Genomic DNA, 13608 nt, shown 5'->3' with positions numbered 1-13608 from the left:
TTCAGGAAACGAGGTACATAAAAAATAAAAGAATTGGCAGATGTGGTCGAAAAATGAAATCTTTTTCCTGGATAGAACAGTGCATTGCGGCAGTTGTAACCTGCAGACATATTTCAGTCATCTCAAAATCTTGCAATGAATTGGCGGGAACTATCTGGTATCAAGGTTTCTTCACGTACAGTAAGAAACAAGTTGAAATCCATAGGTTTGCGTTCACACATGGCTGTCAAGAAGCCATGCCTTACATAAAACCCACATACATTGCGTGTGTGGGCGGTGCGCCAGAATTCACAAGATTTACTAGGGAATAATGGCGCAAAGAACTGTTCAGTGATGAGAAAAAAATCAACATTTATGGAAATGATTCACATGTCTGGTGAAGCACTTAGTCCTGTGTGTACTATTAAAACCTCGAAGTGATTTAGGGATTTCTTCAAGTAGGGTCGATAGAATGCATATTTCAGATAGTATTGTTAATGTACAAACATACAAAATGATTCTTCGAAATTAAGTGATACCTTCGGGAAGAGATTTATGCAACGGTGAATCGTTTATTTTTCAAGACGATTCTCTCCCTTGCCATCGTGTCAGTTATAAATGATTATATTCTGTCCTTACGATATATCACTTCCTTGACTTGCTAATTCGCCGGACTTACATCTTATTGAAAATTTATGGCCTGATTTGAAGGTTATGGTTCGTGCAAGGACACAGACAACAAATCAGTTAATTGAAGCAATAAACGACATCTGACAACATTACATTCAAGTAAACACACTACACGACTTAGTGAACTTCATGCCAAACCGTGCAATCTAGTTATCAAACCGCGTGGATATTCAGTTAAGTATTCGCTCAAATCACTTTTGTACAAACCTAAATTTAACTTCCGTTAACAATGGCTATCACATTTTGTGAAGTATTATCCATTGTTGCAGATTTGATAACTTTTGTAACTTAATTTGCACTCTGTATCAAATTTTTAAATTGATGTACATTTTATTGTACGTTTATGCTCACTTATGTAGAAATTTATTAAACCTTGTAAACTAATAAAACTACATTAAATTGCTATTAATTTTTCCATTACTGTATATATATGTATATCCTGTAAAATAGCGAGGTCAGATTTAGAAAATAAAAACTCGTATAATTTGGTAGGAAGACGTGTCTAGATTTTCAAAATAGCCACTTTGTGTGTGGCAAAACCAATGCTAGAATCCCACGGATTATTAGGGATTTATTACGGAATTCTCACAACAGCTTTGTCCATCCATCTATCGATAGGTATCAGAGCGAAAACTGTAACAGATCAACATGCATTTTTTTTTCAATCGATTCAGTTTCCCAAGAGTATGTTCTACAATTAAATATCTAATAAATTCAAAGTGGTCCAAATTAACGATTTCCAGTTTCAACCTTTATCACCATAGAACAAAAAGTCAGTGTCTTCTTTTATATGGAGTCAGCATCCGAGGAACAGGTTCTATCTTTAATCTTAATATATTGCAGCCAGTAGTTATAGATGTACTACTTCAAGTATTGAATTCCTAGTTTAGAAGTCTACTGTAGTTTCATATTGTATTCTTACGAACATCAACTCGATTCATTTCAATTTTTGTGGTGATTGAATTTCTTGTAGAAGAGTTGGCCTTTCCTTTTACACAAGAAATTCTAGTATGCTATGCAACTACGTGTTAAAAACGGAACGCTTTTCTTTAAAAAGAACGGGACATTTTGCGTCCCGTTTACATTTTTCTAAGGATACTGGACGACTTTCTGAATTATCGTACAGTAAAAATGGAACAAGACTTCTGAACAAACAATAATTATGTCTGCACAACTTTCTACACTGCACAAACTACTTTATATGGCTTTATGTCTTCCTTAGGCTGATAAATGACAATAACAATAACGTAATTTTTGAATATCCACAGATGAGATCCTAGTGAACTTCATTTCCTCGATTGAAACCACCAGGAGACTTTCATTGGAACTTCTCTTTTATATCATGTGAAAAACAGTTGTATTTTAAGTACCGTAAGAGGTTTCTTTGCACAAAATATGAAAAGAGTTTCACAGTCCTCTATCGGCAAAACCATGAACAGTAAAGAGAAAGTTTCAACTACCATCATAAGATAGAACATCTGTGTTTTGGCTATAATGTTGGCGGTTAACATCAGTTCTCATTAACGGAAGGGTTCTAAGGATTCTAAAAAAAGAGTAAAACTAGGAGAAGGGCCTCTACTCGGGGTTACTTTGCACCGACCCAAAACGCCGCTCAGGTAGGAAATTATTACTACTCGAACCTCCTGAATTCTAACTTTAGGTAAATTTCCTATTTAGGTAATGCCGGAATGAATTTCTTGTTGGAAAATAAATTAGGAACAGTGGCGGATCCAGAAAAGTTGTTTGAGGGGGCTTCACTCAAAGGCTTCGTTTCTTTTAGAAATCACAAGACTTTTTTGGAGGGGGGTGAGGACTTGCAGCTTATACGCATAGGAATGACTAACATTATATTTTCTTAAAAAAAAAAAAAAAAAACGTGTAATTAGGGTGGACTGAAAGTCCCAAACCACGAAAATCTTCCACTAATTACGGTTGGGATGATATTCTTGGACATAAAGAGCAACCAAAGCAAAGCAGTTCACGGAGATATTTTTTCTTTTTTCTGTTCCTGAGTTGGCATTTTTGTGCGACATATGCTAAACCATTAGAATGTGATTCCTGTGTCGGTACTAGAAAATACATAATTTTCTTTACAAATGTCGATAATTCAAACTAAGTTCTGATACTGGTACCGTCATTCTAATATCAATACTTGTAGACTGCATGCAGTTTTGTGTAGGAAGTGAAATGTATAAATACTAAAGGGAAAAACATTGCACAGAAACGTTATGTTTGTATGTTGTGCAAAGTATCCCTACCTATGGGGGTTACTTTGCACCAAAGTTTATATTTCAATAACTATGGCCATACTGAATGTTTACTCATGAACTTGAACTAATGTTTTCCTTATATACGAGAGTCATTCGGAAAGTAAAGAACGTTTTTGTATAAACACTTTAATAACTGATATACAAAGGCGAAATTTGTGTTACATACTATGTGATACTTAAGTTACTTTTCGACATAGTCGCCGTGTAAATTTAAACACTTGTCATACCGTGGTACAAGTTTTTCTATGCCTTCGGCATACACAGTTGCCGCCAAACTGTTGAACCAATCACTAACAGCTTCCTTAAGTTCTTGAAATTTCAGGAAAGAATTCGTGCAGCCCATCAATAGTGAATCGCCTATCCTCTTGAATTTTCCGCTCAATTCTTCCTTTGAGTTCGTCAGTCACAACAGAAGGCCGGCCCGAGCGTTCCTCATCGTGCACATTCGTCCGTCCGTCATTAAATATAATGCACCACTTACGAACTGATGCTTCATTCATTACATTTCCATACACCTCAGTGATTTGTCTATAAATTTCTATCGGACGCACTTTTCTTGCATTCAAAAATCTTATCACACTACGAACCTCACACTTGGCGGGATCAGTAATTGTATCGCACATTTTACAGTCGCACAGCGAAGCAATAACGGACCGTAGCGGATCGCAGCTGGTGCCAGACTGAGGCTAAAGCATGCCCAGGTCAATAACCCAGTGGCAGCGGGGGAACACGCGCACGCGCAAAACGTTCTTTACTTTCCGAATGACCCTCGTATATCTGGCTATTATCCGCCTTATGCAGAGTCGTTTTGAAGTATGATTAACGTCATACTAAAGGCCTGACTACTGCAGGAAATGTTAGTCGAACTCTTTAGTATGGTACTAATCACGCGTGAGAACGACTCTGAATAAGACTATAGGCCTTATGCAGTCATTTTGATGCTTGATTGGTGCCATACTAAAAAGTTCGACTAACATATGTTTCTTGTAATAGTCAGGCGTTTAGTATGATGCTAATCATACTTCACGACTCTGCATAAGGCTCTATCCGCCTGATGCAGAGTCGTTCTGACGAGTGATTAGTGCCATGCTAGAGTTCGACTAACATGTTTCCTGCAGTAGTCAGGCTTTTAATATGACGCTAATCATATGTCAAAACAACTCTGCATAAGGCCCAATATGTTTAAAATATAGTGTTCTAATAAATCATTATGTTTGTAAGTTACATGATGTTTTCTTTAAAATTGCTTAAATCTTGTGCAAAGTAACGGTAACGAGAGAAAAAAAAAAAGACATCATTCGTTTACCCAACCAGTTCTACAGAAAGCACTTATTGTACGGAAATTTTGGTGAAGGTTTATAAGGAGTCTGCTGCTTTTTTTAACTAGCAAGAAATGGGAGCCGTACTTTCCTTGAAGATGGTCCAAGTGAAGGATGTCCAAAAATTGCAATCAAAACAGTGCACGATATGGTATTAAATGATCAGCGGTTAGTGTATAAATAGCCGATGCCACAGGAATTTTAGAAGAAAAAGCACGGTACATTTTACATGAAGAATTAAATATGCAAGATGCATTAAATATGCTGCATTTGTTAAATGCTGAAGAAAAACAATGTAAAAACTAATTTCTCGGCAATATTTGGGCCGTTTTAAAAAAGAATTAAGTTTGTTACTGTGGAAACACGTACGCGCCAAAAATTAAACAATTAAAGCAAGGAAACTGTATCAAACACCTGAAATCAATTTTATATAACGCAAAGGTTATGGCCAATATTTTCTGGGATGCAAAACAAGTCCTTATTGATTACCTTAGAAAAGGTAAGACAATAACTGGAGAATACTACCAAATCTTCTGTCTGAATCAACTGGATAAAAAATATAAGTAGAGACCGGGTGTTAGGCAAAATGCCTATTCTTTAATATTAAAGATATAATCAAAAATAAAGTTTTAAAGTATATAAGGGGGGATATAGTTTCGATTTAAGACAATTTTATTTTGCCTATTTCGAACCTTAGTGCCTAAATAATTGTTTTAGTGTCTATGCATTTTCTTCAAAATAAGCCTACATTGGGAAAATATATAATATAAAATACACACACAGACATCCATTAGGTGTTTGTAAACACGAACACGACGTACACTCATGTCCAAAGTTATTGTCGCATGTCTATGAATATGTTGTTGTAGGCATATAATTTGATAAGGAATTCGCTCGATATTTCTTACAGCGTTAGTATGTATAATCATCAAAGAAATGTGGCAAATTTCATGTCAAAAGAGCGGTAAATAATAAATCGAAAATAAAACTTTCTTGTCCATTTAGTAACATTTTGTTTTACTCATTCTAATTTTCGTATTTGTACTTTTTTCCTATGAAATTTACCATAAATATACATTTCCCGATTATACAATAGTATCAGTATTAAAAGTACCCTGCAAAATCATTATCAAATTCTATTCTTACAAGAAGACAGTTATAGATATGTGACAATCATTTTGGACATGAGTATATATATATATATATATATATATATATATATGACCGAATTTAAGGGGGGGGGGTGCATGCGAGCACATAAACTATCTAAAATGAGAAGTTAGCAGTAAAAATAGCAACACTTTCTGTACCTTTCTGCCGTCATGTTTTCGTTTGGGCTTAAAAGAAAGCAGGGGTTTGCAAAAGCAATAGTTTACGGCGATCTTCTGAAGGCTCAAGGAAAAGGATTCACCAACCAAGGTAATATTCCTCATTCACACCATAGATGTCTAAAGGCATTAAAAATTTCGAATTTAATTCAAATGGTGGTAGTTATTGGTGGAACCTCTTAATATAATGCATGTCAAGCTTCGTTTTTGTATATACAGTAAAAGAAGATATTAACAGACAGATGTTTCTATATTCTTTGAACACTGTCTTTAATTTTAATCTATTTTTTAATTGTATTGAGTATTTATATCTTATTTCGAGTTACATTTTACTGCCTATTTTTTAAATTTTAAGTGCCTATTTGCCTGCCTATTTTTCAGGTTTTTCATGCCTAAACATCCGGGCTTATTCAGAGTCGTTCTAACGCGTGATTAGTGCTATACTACAGAGTTCGACTAACATTTCCTGCAATAGTCAGGCCTTTAGTATAATGCTAATCATACGTCACAACGACTCTGCATAGGACCCACGGTCTCTAGTGATAAGAGGCCTGGATTACAAAATAAAAAATCATCTTTCATCAGGACAGGGCAAGGTGCATTGGCAATGGCAAAACTGACGGATTTGAAGTAGGAACTGTTGGAACGTGTATTCAGCACTGGATTCCTCTGATTTACACTTTATTTCCACATTTAAATAAATAAATAAAAAACTTGAAAGCGTTTTTAGACCAGTGAAGAGGTGATGGCAGGCGTAGACCTTCCAGAATTACACTTCAGGGATGGCGTCTATCACTGGAAAAACCAAGTGCATTTTTTGACCTGAAAAAACAGCATTTCAGTGCCAAACCAAGGCCTAAGCCACTCCACACCATCTGTTAGCGACTGTTGGAACTACGTCCAGCCTAGCGCCAAGCTAACTGGCGTATCGAGAGCTTTCTACACTTATCCTTTCTGTGCCAGACTAAGAAATTTTTACTTTGTCCTCTGATGCAGCATATAGCTTCAAGCAGTATATATTACTTGAAATATGCCTGCAAATCTTTTCAACCATTTATTCTTTCTTGTGTAGATAACAAATCTCTCAGAAATTTTCAAACACGACAGGAGCTAAAGTTTACAATTGTAGAAGCAGAACAAGACGTCGAGAAAGAGGCAGTTGCCCTTGAAACTGTTATCTTAGTGGGAGGCATCGTTATCATTGCACTTTCTACCTCATTACTTTAAAATATGATCTGAACATAATTATTATCCATGGTCAAAATGACAATTAGGCGTTATATATGAAAAGTCATTCCCCTTTTATCTGGTAATGACAACGTTAACAATATTGCCAAATACATTCAAAGTAAAGCTATTTATTAGATCTTCAACACGGAAAAACATTTGCTGTATTGTTTCGCCAATTATATAATAACCAACAAAAACAGACATACGTGTTCTCCGTTTTGTTTAAACAATAACTTTTGAACAAATTGGAATACAAATTTCGGAACTTATCAATTATGTACGCTCTCGCCACAAAGAAAGTTGAATTATAAATTGGCTGAGATGTTCCGAAGTTACGGACAAAAAGAACATGGAAAAAGACTTCTTTTGGGATAGAAGGGGGCTAGTGCCTCTACCACAGAAAAGGACGTGAGTGGAATATTTCAAGTGGTCTGACGAAAATATTCCTTTATCATCTACTTCTAAATCAATTACTCCTCCACTGGAACGTAAATGGGAAAAATTGCCTAAGATCAAAGTTGGCTTGTCCCTTACACAAATTCACACCGGCATATTTCTAACTTGGCATACTTCTACGGGGTGGCCACTAAGTCCCGTTATCAATGAAAGAAATAACATAAACCACTAAACGTACGCAAAGAACTGAATGAACAACAATGCTTTCGAGAAGTTTTATTGAGATAGGAAACATTAAGTGTCCAAAGGACCAGTATGTCGACCGTCATTCTCAGACAAAGGATAATACGTCGCCAGGTTCTGTGCGACATTTTGCGGAGCATTGCTGGTGTAGCTTGAGTAAAAGCTTGTTTCACAGCTTCTGTCTTTTTGGCAGTGGTATCATAACGTTTTGTGCAACGATGCCCTTTATGAACCTCCATAGTGCATTATCACAGGTGATGAGGTCTGGGCTTCGTGGCCAGGCAAGTGGTGCGGGCAGATCCGGACTACCACGACCAATCCTACGCCCAGGAAACACTTTCGTAAGATATTCGCGTACGGCGAGGGTATAATGGGCAGATGTCCCATCATGCTGAAACCAACATATGTCTCTGATTCCGTGCTCCTCCAAGAGAAAAACAAACCACTTCTGCAACATGTCCGGGTATCGTTGGTGATTCACAAAACCGTCGAGGAAGAACGGCCCAAATACGCGTCTGCTGTTCACTCTTGCTCATATTATCACATGCGGGTGATTCTGTTCCAATTCTTCATAAAAGCGTGAGCTGTCCTTGGACCAAAAGACCACATTGCGTGCGCGAGAACTTTGTAAATTGCACTCTCATCGGTAAAGATAATTTTGCCACGTTTTGGTATATGTCGAACGTCTGACGCAGTGTTGCACATGCCTTCACTCTTCGATCTATGTCTACGTCCTGTAATTCTTGCACAGAGGTAGATATATATGGCTACAGGGCTCAGCCTTGTTTTATGGGCTTACATTAGCATTTATCAAGGGGTCACGGAATTTTGTGTCCACCCTACAGATAATTGTAGGCTATTTAGATCGTTAAAATGTATATCTTATGAGGTGAGAAGGATGTTATAAAATCTATGACCCAAATAAAGTACTCCACAATTTCCTTATATTAGGGAGATAGAACTTGGCGCATAAACTTGATTAAAAATAAGTGGACATGTATTCCTGAATTTTAGTGCTTCTGAAGTGGGAAAGTGGGTGAAAACTTCTATAACTTTTTGTTTCCCAATTTACGACATCGACGTTTTCTATACCTCCATCACGGAAAAACTACTGAACTGTCTGAAATAGATTTTAAAACAGTGAACACTTGGCTTGAGCCGAATTTTGATCATGTCAAGGTCAATAAAATGGGAAACGAGGGAGTTAAAATCTACGCCAAAAATATCGCACGAGTCCCTACTCATGGTACATGAACTCCTTTCAAAAATAAATGAATGGCCGCGTAACAAGCGTTTCAGAAACATGAATTTCCGAACGTAGTTCGCACTTGGAAGAGAAAGGTTTTTACAATGCGAATCCTAAAGAGCGACTGGATTCAAAATGTAAGCCAAAATAGAGTATCATACCCCCTTCCCCCAACTTAGGCCGATGGGGCCACAGTGTCTCAATGATAGAACGCTCACCTCTGGGGCATAGAGTCCCTGGTTCGATCCCAGCACGCGCTAAGTGGCCGTTCTGGTGGAGACAGAATGCGTACTTTTTTTAGTTATGCAGCCCCCATTTTGTTTATTCTACCATTTTACTCATTACCATCAACACAGTCTCCTTTAGCCTTGGAGCGTAAGCGTGCGACGTTAAACTACAAAAAATAAATAAATATATATATAAATAAATAGCGACGTTAAACTACAAAAAATAAATAAATAAATAAATATATATAAATAAAATAAAGTTTGAAACGTGTTCAAACATTTTCAAAAATTCCGCGTCTATGAGGGGAGGGATATGAGGTAATTTTCATTCTCGGATTCAAATCTATATTGCTTGTCTCATCATCACGGGTGAACAGTTTGAAATACATTTTTCAACTGGCTTAAGCAGGATTTGTATCCTAAGGGGATAGAACGTTCAATTTTTTCACAAGAAAGAGTAACTGCATCGCCTGAAATGAATTGTTGAACATAGCACTTGGGTCAAACCAGGTTTTTATATTTCGATTCAATTAAGTTCCCTAATGGAGGAAGGAGGTTCAAGTATTTTCTATAAACCTTCTCTTCCATTGCGTAGCCAAACAGTTCAGCTACTATATTATAAAAATCCAGTTATATCTGTATGAAAATTATATAGTTTGTGCATTTACTCTTAACAGGAATATGTAAGCAACATGAAAATAATGGAAGTAAGTAGTAACTCAGCAACTTTTATTCACACCACTTGACTGCGTGGCTCTATGGACCTCCACATCGTAAGGGAAGGTTTAGAACATGAAGGAATAAAACGGACACTGGTTTTTCGCTCATCCTTTCGGCTGTTATCACCACAGCCTCTCTTCTTTTGTTTGTTGGAGTTTGCAACAATTAGTAAAACAACACTTTCGCTTCTTCATAGAAAATGGTTTTGCAACAACTCAAGCCCTCCAAACTAAAATCACAAAAAAAAAAACTCTCTTCTCTCTTTTTAGGTGATTTTTTTTAGGCACTTCTGCAAATTCCATGGAGGTAGCCTTCTCATCATTTAACACACTATCGAATGACTAACAAGTGCAGCAAATATGAAGGCTCCGCCACTGCTGCTCAAGAATAATTTCTCTTTCAACATTTCATTCGTAGATCTCTCTCTCATTCATTCAATCACATTCTCTCATTCATTCAATTACATTCCCTCACAACACACTCATAACAACCAGCAACAAACAGTGTACTTTTGTTTTACCCCGCTCCTCCCACCCTTTAAAAAAAATCGCTCACAACCTCTCTGAAAGGTTAGTTCACTCTCTCTGAACACTTAGATGAAAGATAGACTTTCAAGCTATTACAAGGATTGTTAAGTTAACTTTTACAAGACACTGCCTCATCACAGCATAAATCGTTTCCAGTAACACTGTACATATTTCGCTCTTGCTTTTACGTAAAACTTTACACACTTAAGAGCAATGGCATTGAATTCGAAAAAAAAAATCATCATCAGTGTATTTATGTCTGCCCTGGCGGTCGGTCGGTCGCTTTGGAGGGATAACTGCAGCCTCAGCCTCACAAACGTTTCTCACTGTTTAATAATTAAATTCTTTTATAACAAGCAACATTTGGTTGCAATGCACACACTTTCTGTACAATACAAAATATGCAAAATTTCCTCCTCTTTTTCTTTCTCTTCTACAACAATACAAAATCCCAGCCATGGACCCAGGGAGATCAAATGCCCTCGCCGTAATCCCGATCCCCGACGTTGATTCGATCAGGAGCAGCGGTCACACTAAAGCCAAGGATGCGACTGTCCACTTTCATCATCTTGTTCTTCTTCGCCTTCCGACCTTTGCCCTAAAAACAAATACATTATTACTTCAATATGCAGTCATACAAAAATATAGCTAAAGAAATAAGTTGATAAAATAAAGCATGCTAACTTCAAAGCAATGAACAGAGATTAGATAAATAACATACAATTCAGTCCACAGAGTACTATTTTCTCTCAATATCACCGAAAGGTTGAAGTCTTTCCACAGTCTAAATCACAAAAAAAAAAAAAAATCCAAATTACCAAAATCAGCAATGCATATCCCTACTCGCATTAAGAAAATACTAATAACATGTTTATCTTTTAACACAATCATAATTAATTAATGCGTCTAAAATGTACTGTTTCGGCAAACGCTATTCCCTTCTGTCTACTGAAACAGTACAGTACAATTTAGATGCAAAAAGTTTTTTTTTATATATTTTTAATTATACAATTATGCGTGAAATCACATCTTTAAATAAATATCCGCTTTTTACTTATATATAAAATCTCTCGGAAGCATATTGAATATCTAGAGAGAAGAAAACGTTTGTTTTATTCTTTAGATACAGTGAAACCTGTCAACTTGGCCACCTCTCTAAGTTGGCCACCTGCTTATCTTGGCCTAGTTCGTCTTGAACCTGCATTTTCCCATAAGACATTCGTTACTTACTACTCTGTAAGTTGGCCACCTGTCTATCTTGGAAGTTGGCCACACTGAAGCAATGTTTACCCTATGATGTTAATGATAAATTTACCTGCGTATCTTGGCCACGCAAAATACCGTTTTGTTATTTTTCTTAACTCTTTTGTATTCCCATATGAGAGGCAGATGTTCTGTATTTGTGACTGGACACAAAGAAGCATAGATTCGCACGATTTGTTCTTGGAGGTCAATGGCCAGAACGCTACCCTCATAAAGAGGTGGTGAAGGAAGGTGTGAATAAGAAAAAGCACGTACAGGAATTCATGAAATGGTTGTACGTATTTCTTTACCCTGTCTGTTTTGGTAAAACCATTAGCTATATCAACTCCTCTCATCAGTGGGGAGGTTTAGTAATTCCGGAAAATTCTCAAGGTTAAAACTAACCATCTCAATTGTCAATTATTGACACCTGTCAGCTTGTCAAAAGATAGCGGAGTTTTTGAGATATCAATTCCCTCAAGATTTTCTCAAAACATCTTTTGCTCCGAGGGAAACACTTCTTGCTCATTAACAAGAGGTAGTTAACTACAATATTAGAATGTGCATATCTGCCAAAAAGAATAAAACAAATACGTCTAGAATGAACCACCATTCAGTAACAACTGAAAAAAGGTCATATAAATTGCATATGAATTTCTCAATTTATAACTTAGCTTTTCTTGTTTTCAATCTGAAAACTCAGTGTGCTATAACATCAATTTCAACAAACTGCGTACATACGCTTCTATTTCATGGTTGTTTGTTTTATTGTGTTTTCAATCCGAACAATCCTATGTACCAGACTAGTTTTCAGGAAGAGAAAGGTATGCACATATATTAAACATACTATAGTAATATTTACTAGTACTGTATATTTTTATGATTACTCTATATACATTATTTATAAGTAGCTGTCGTGCCACTGCTTACTAAAATTTTACAATCAAGTAATACTAGAAATCCTATTCTAAAAATACACAAATCACACTTATTTTCTGTAAGTTGGCCACTTTTCGATGGAACCGATGGTGGCCATCATATTCAGGAGGTTTCACTGTATCAGTAGGGGCATGGAGTAGTTTGTTACTTTACTGGAGAGAATACAGAGTTGTTATAAAATCCTTGCTATAAAACATTTTTTTTTTTTTTTAAATAATGATATTGCAGTGAAATATATTTTAAATTGTGGGATGATGTGTAAATTTTTGGTTCTCAACACTTACAATAATGAGGTTGACAACACAGGTCATGAAAATGACGACGGTACAAGAGAAAGTACAATGTGTGTGTGTGTTGGTATACAGAACTGAAATCATATGCGTTGGTACAGCGAAACTTCAGACGAATGTACAAAAAACTTCTGATGACAGGAGTATAAAGAGTTGGCACAGTAAGTTTCTGGCTACCGAGAATGTTTGTAATATGCAAAGAAGTGATCAGTGAGTCCAAACACGGTGCGAAGGGTTGCCGACAGCTTGGGAGGTCAAAAACCGCCCTCAGTCAACAACGCGCAAGATAATGCATTAACATTTGAAAGCCAAACTGTACAAAATTAAATCTGTGCATGAACTGAAAGAAGATCAAGACACGAGGCTGGCGTTCTGTTGAATTAAAACTGAAACGACTGGATGATGACAGTGAACTTCTGCAGTTACTCATGTTCTCAGATGAAGCAACTTTCCATGTTTCAGGGAGGGTAAACAGGCCAACTGTCTTGTTTGGGGAACTGAAAACCCTCATAAATATGAAATGCACGAAAGAGGAAGCCCGAAAGTGAATGTATGGTGTGCCGTACCAATGGACCACCTCATAGGCTCATTTTTCTTTGACAAAAACAATGTGACACGGAAGACATAGCTTCAAATGCTTACAAATGGTTATGATGCCCGAATTGGTTAGGTTGGGAATCAAGCATCGCATCCACTACCAGCAAGACAGAGACCCCCCACATTTTGCACAAGTCGTCAGGGACTACCTGGACCGTAAGCTACTTGGCAGGTGGATTAGGCGCAGAGGCTCAACCTCTTGCCCTCCCCCCCAGGTCCCCCGATTTGATTGGTTATGGGGTCACGTTAAGACACAGGTGTAAGCGGAAAAACCAAAGGACTTGCAGGACTTGAAAGTTAAGATTAGTGAAGTGATCAATGACATTTCTGATGACGTCAGACTGAATAGCATTCACGGATTTCGC

At 36.9% G+C, this 13608-nt stretch overlaps 1 protein-coding gene across 4 annotated transcripts in view; it reads right to left on the bottom strand.

Annotated features, from left to right (window-relative positions):
* Window positions 1–9640: 9640 nt before the first annotated feature.
* Gyf (GIGYF family protein Gyf) overlaps window positions 9641–13608 on the bottom strand; it is a 112001-nt gene continuing 108033 nt past the window's right edge. For all 4 annotated transcript variants that reach the window (XM_081737397.1, XM_081737399.1, XM_081737398.1 and 1 more), the window contains exon 23: window positions 9641–10773. In XM_081737397.1, the coding sequence (XP_081593523.1) occupies window positions 10648–10773 (126 nt within the window). In that variant the 3' untranslated portion in view covers window positions 9641–10647. The remainder of the gene's footprint in view (window positions 10774–13608) is intronic.

This window comes from Thermobia domestica, chromosome 13, assembly GCF_964235325.1.
Source record: "Thermobia domestica chromosome 13, izTheDome1.hap1.1, whole genome shotgun sequence".
Lineage (NCBI taxonomy): Eukaryota > Metazoa > Arthropoda > Insecta > Zygentoma > Lepismatidae > Thermobia > Thermobia domestica.
This window is presented reverse-complemented; position numbering and strand designations above follow the sequence as displayed.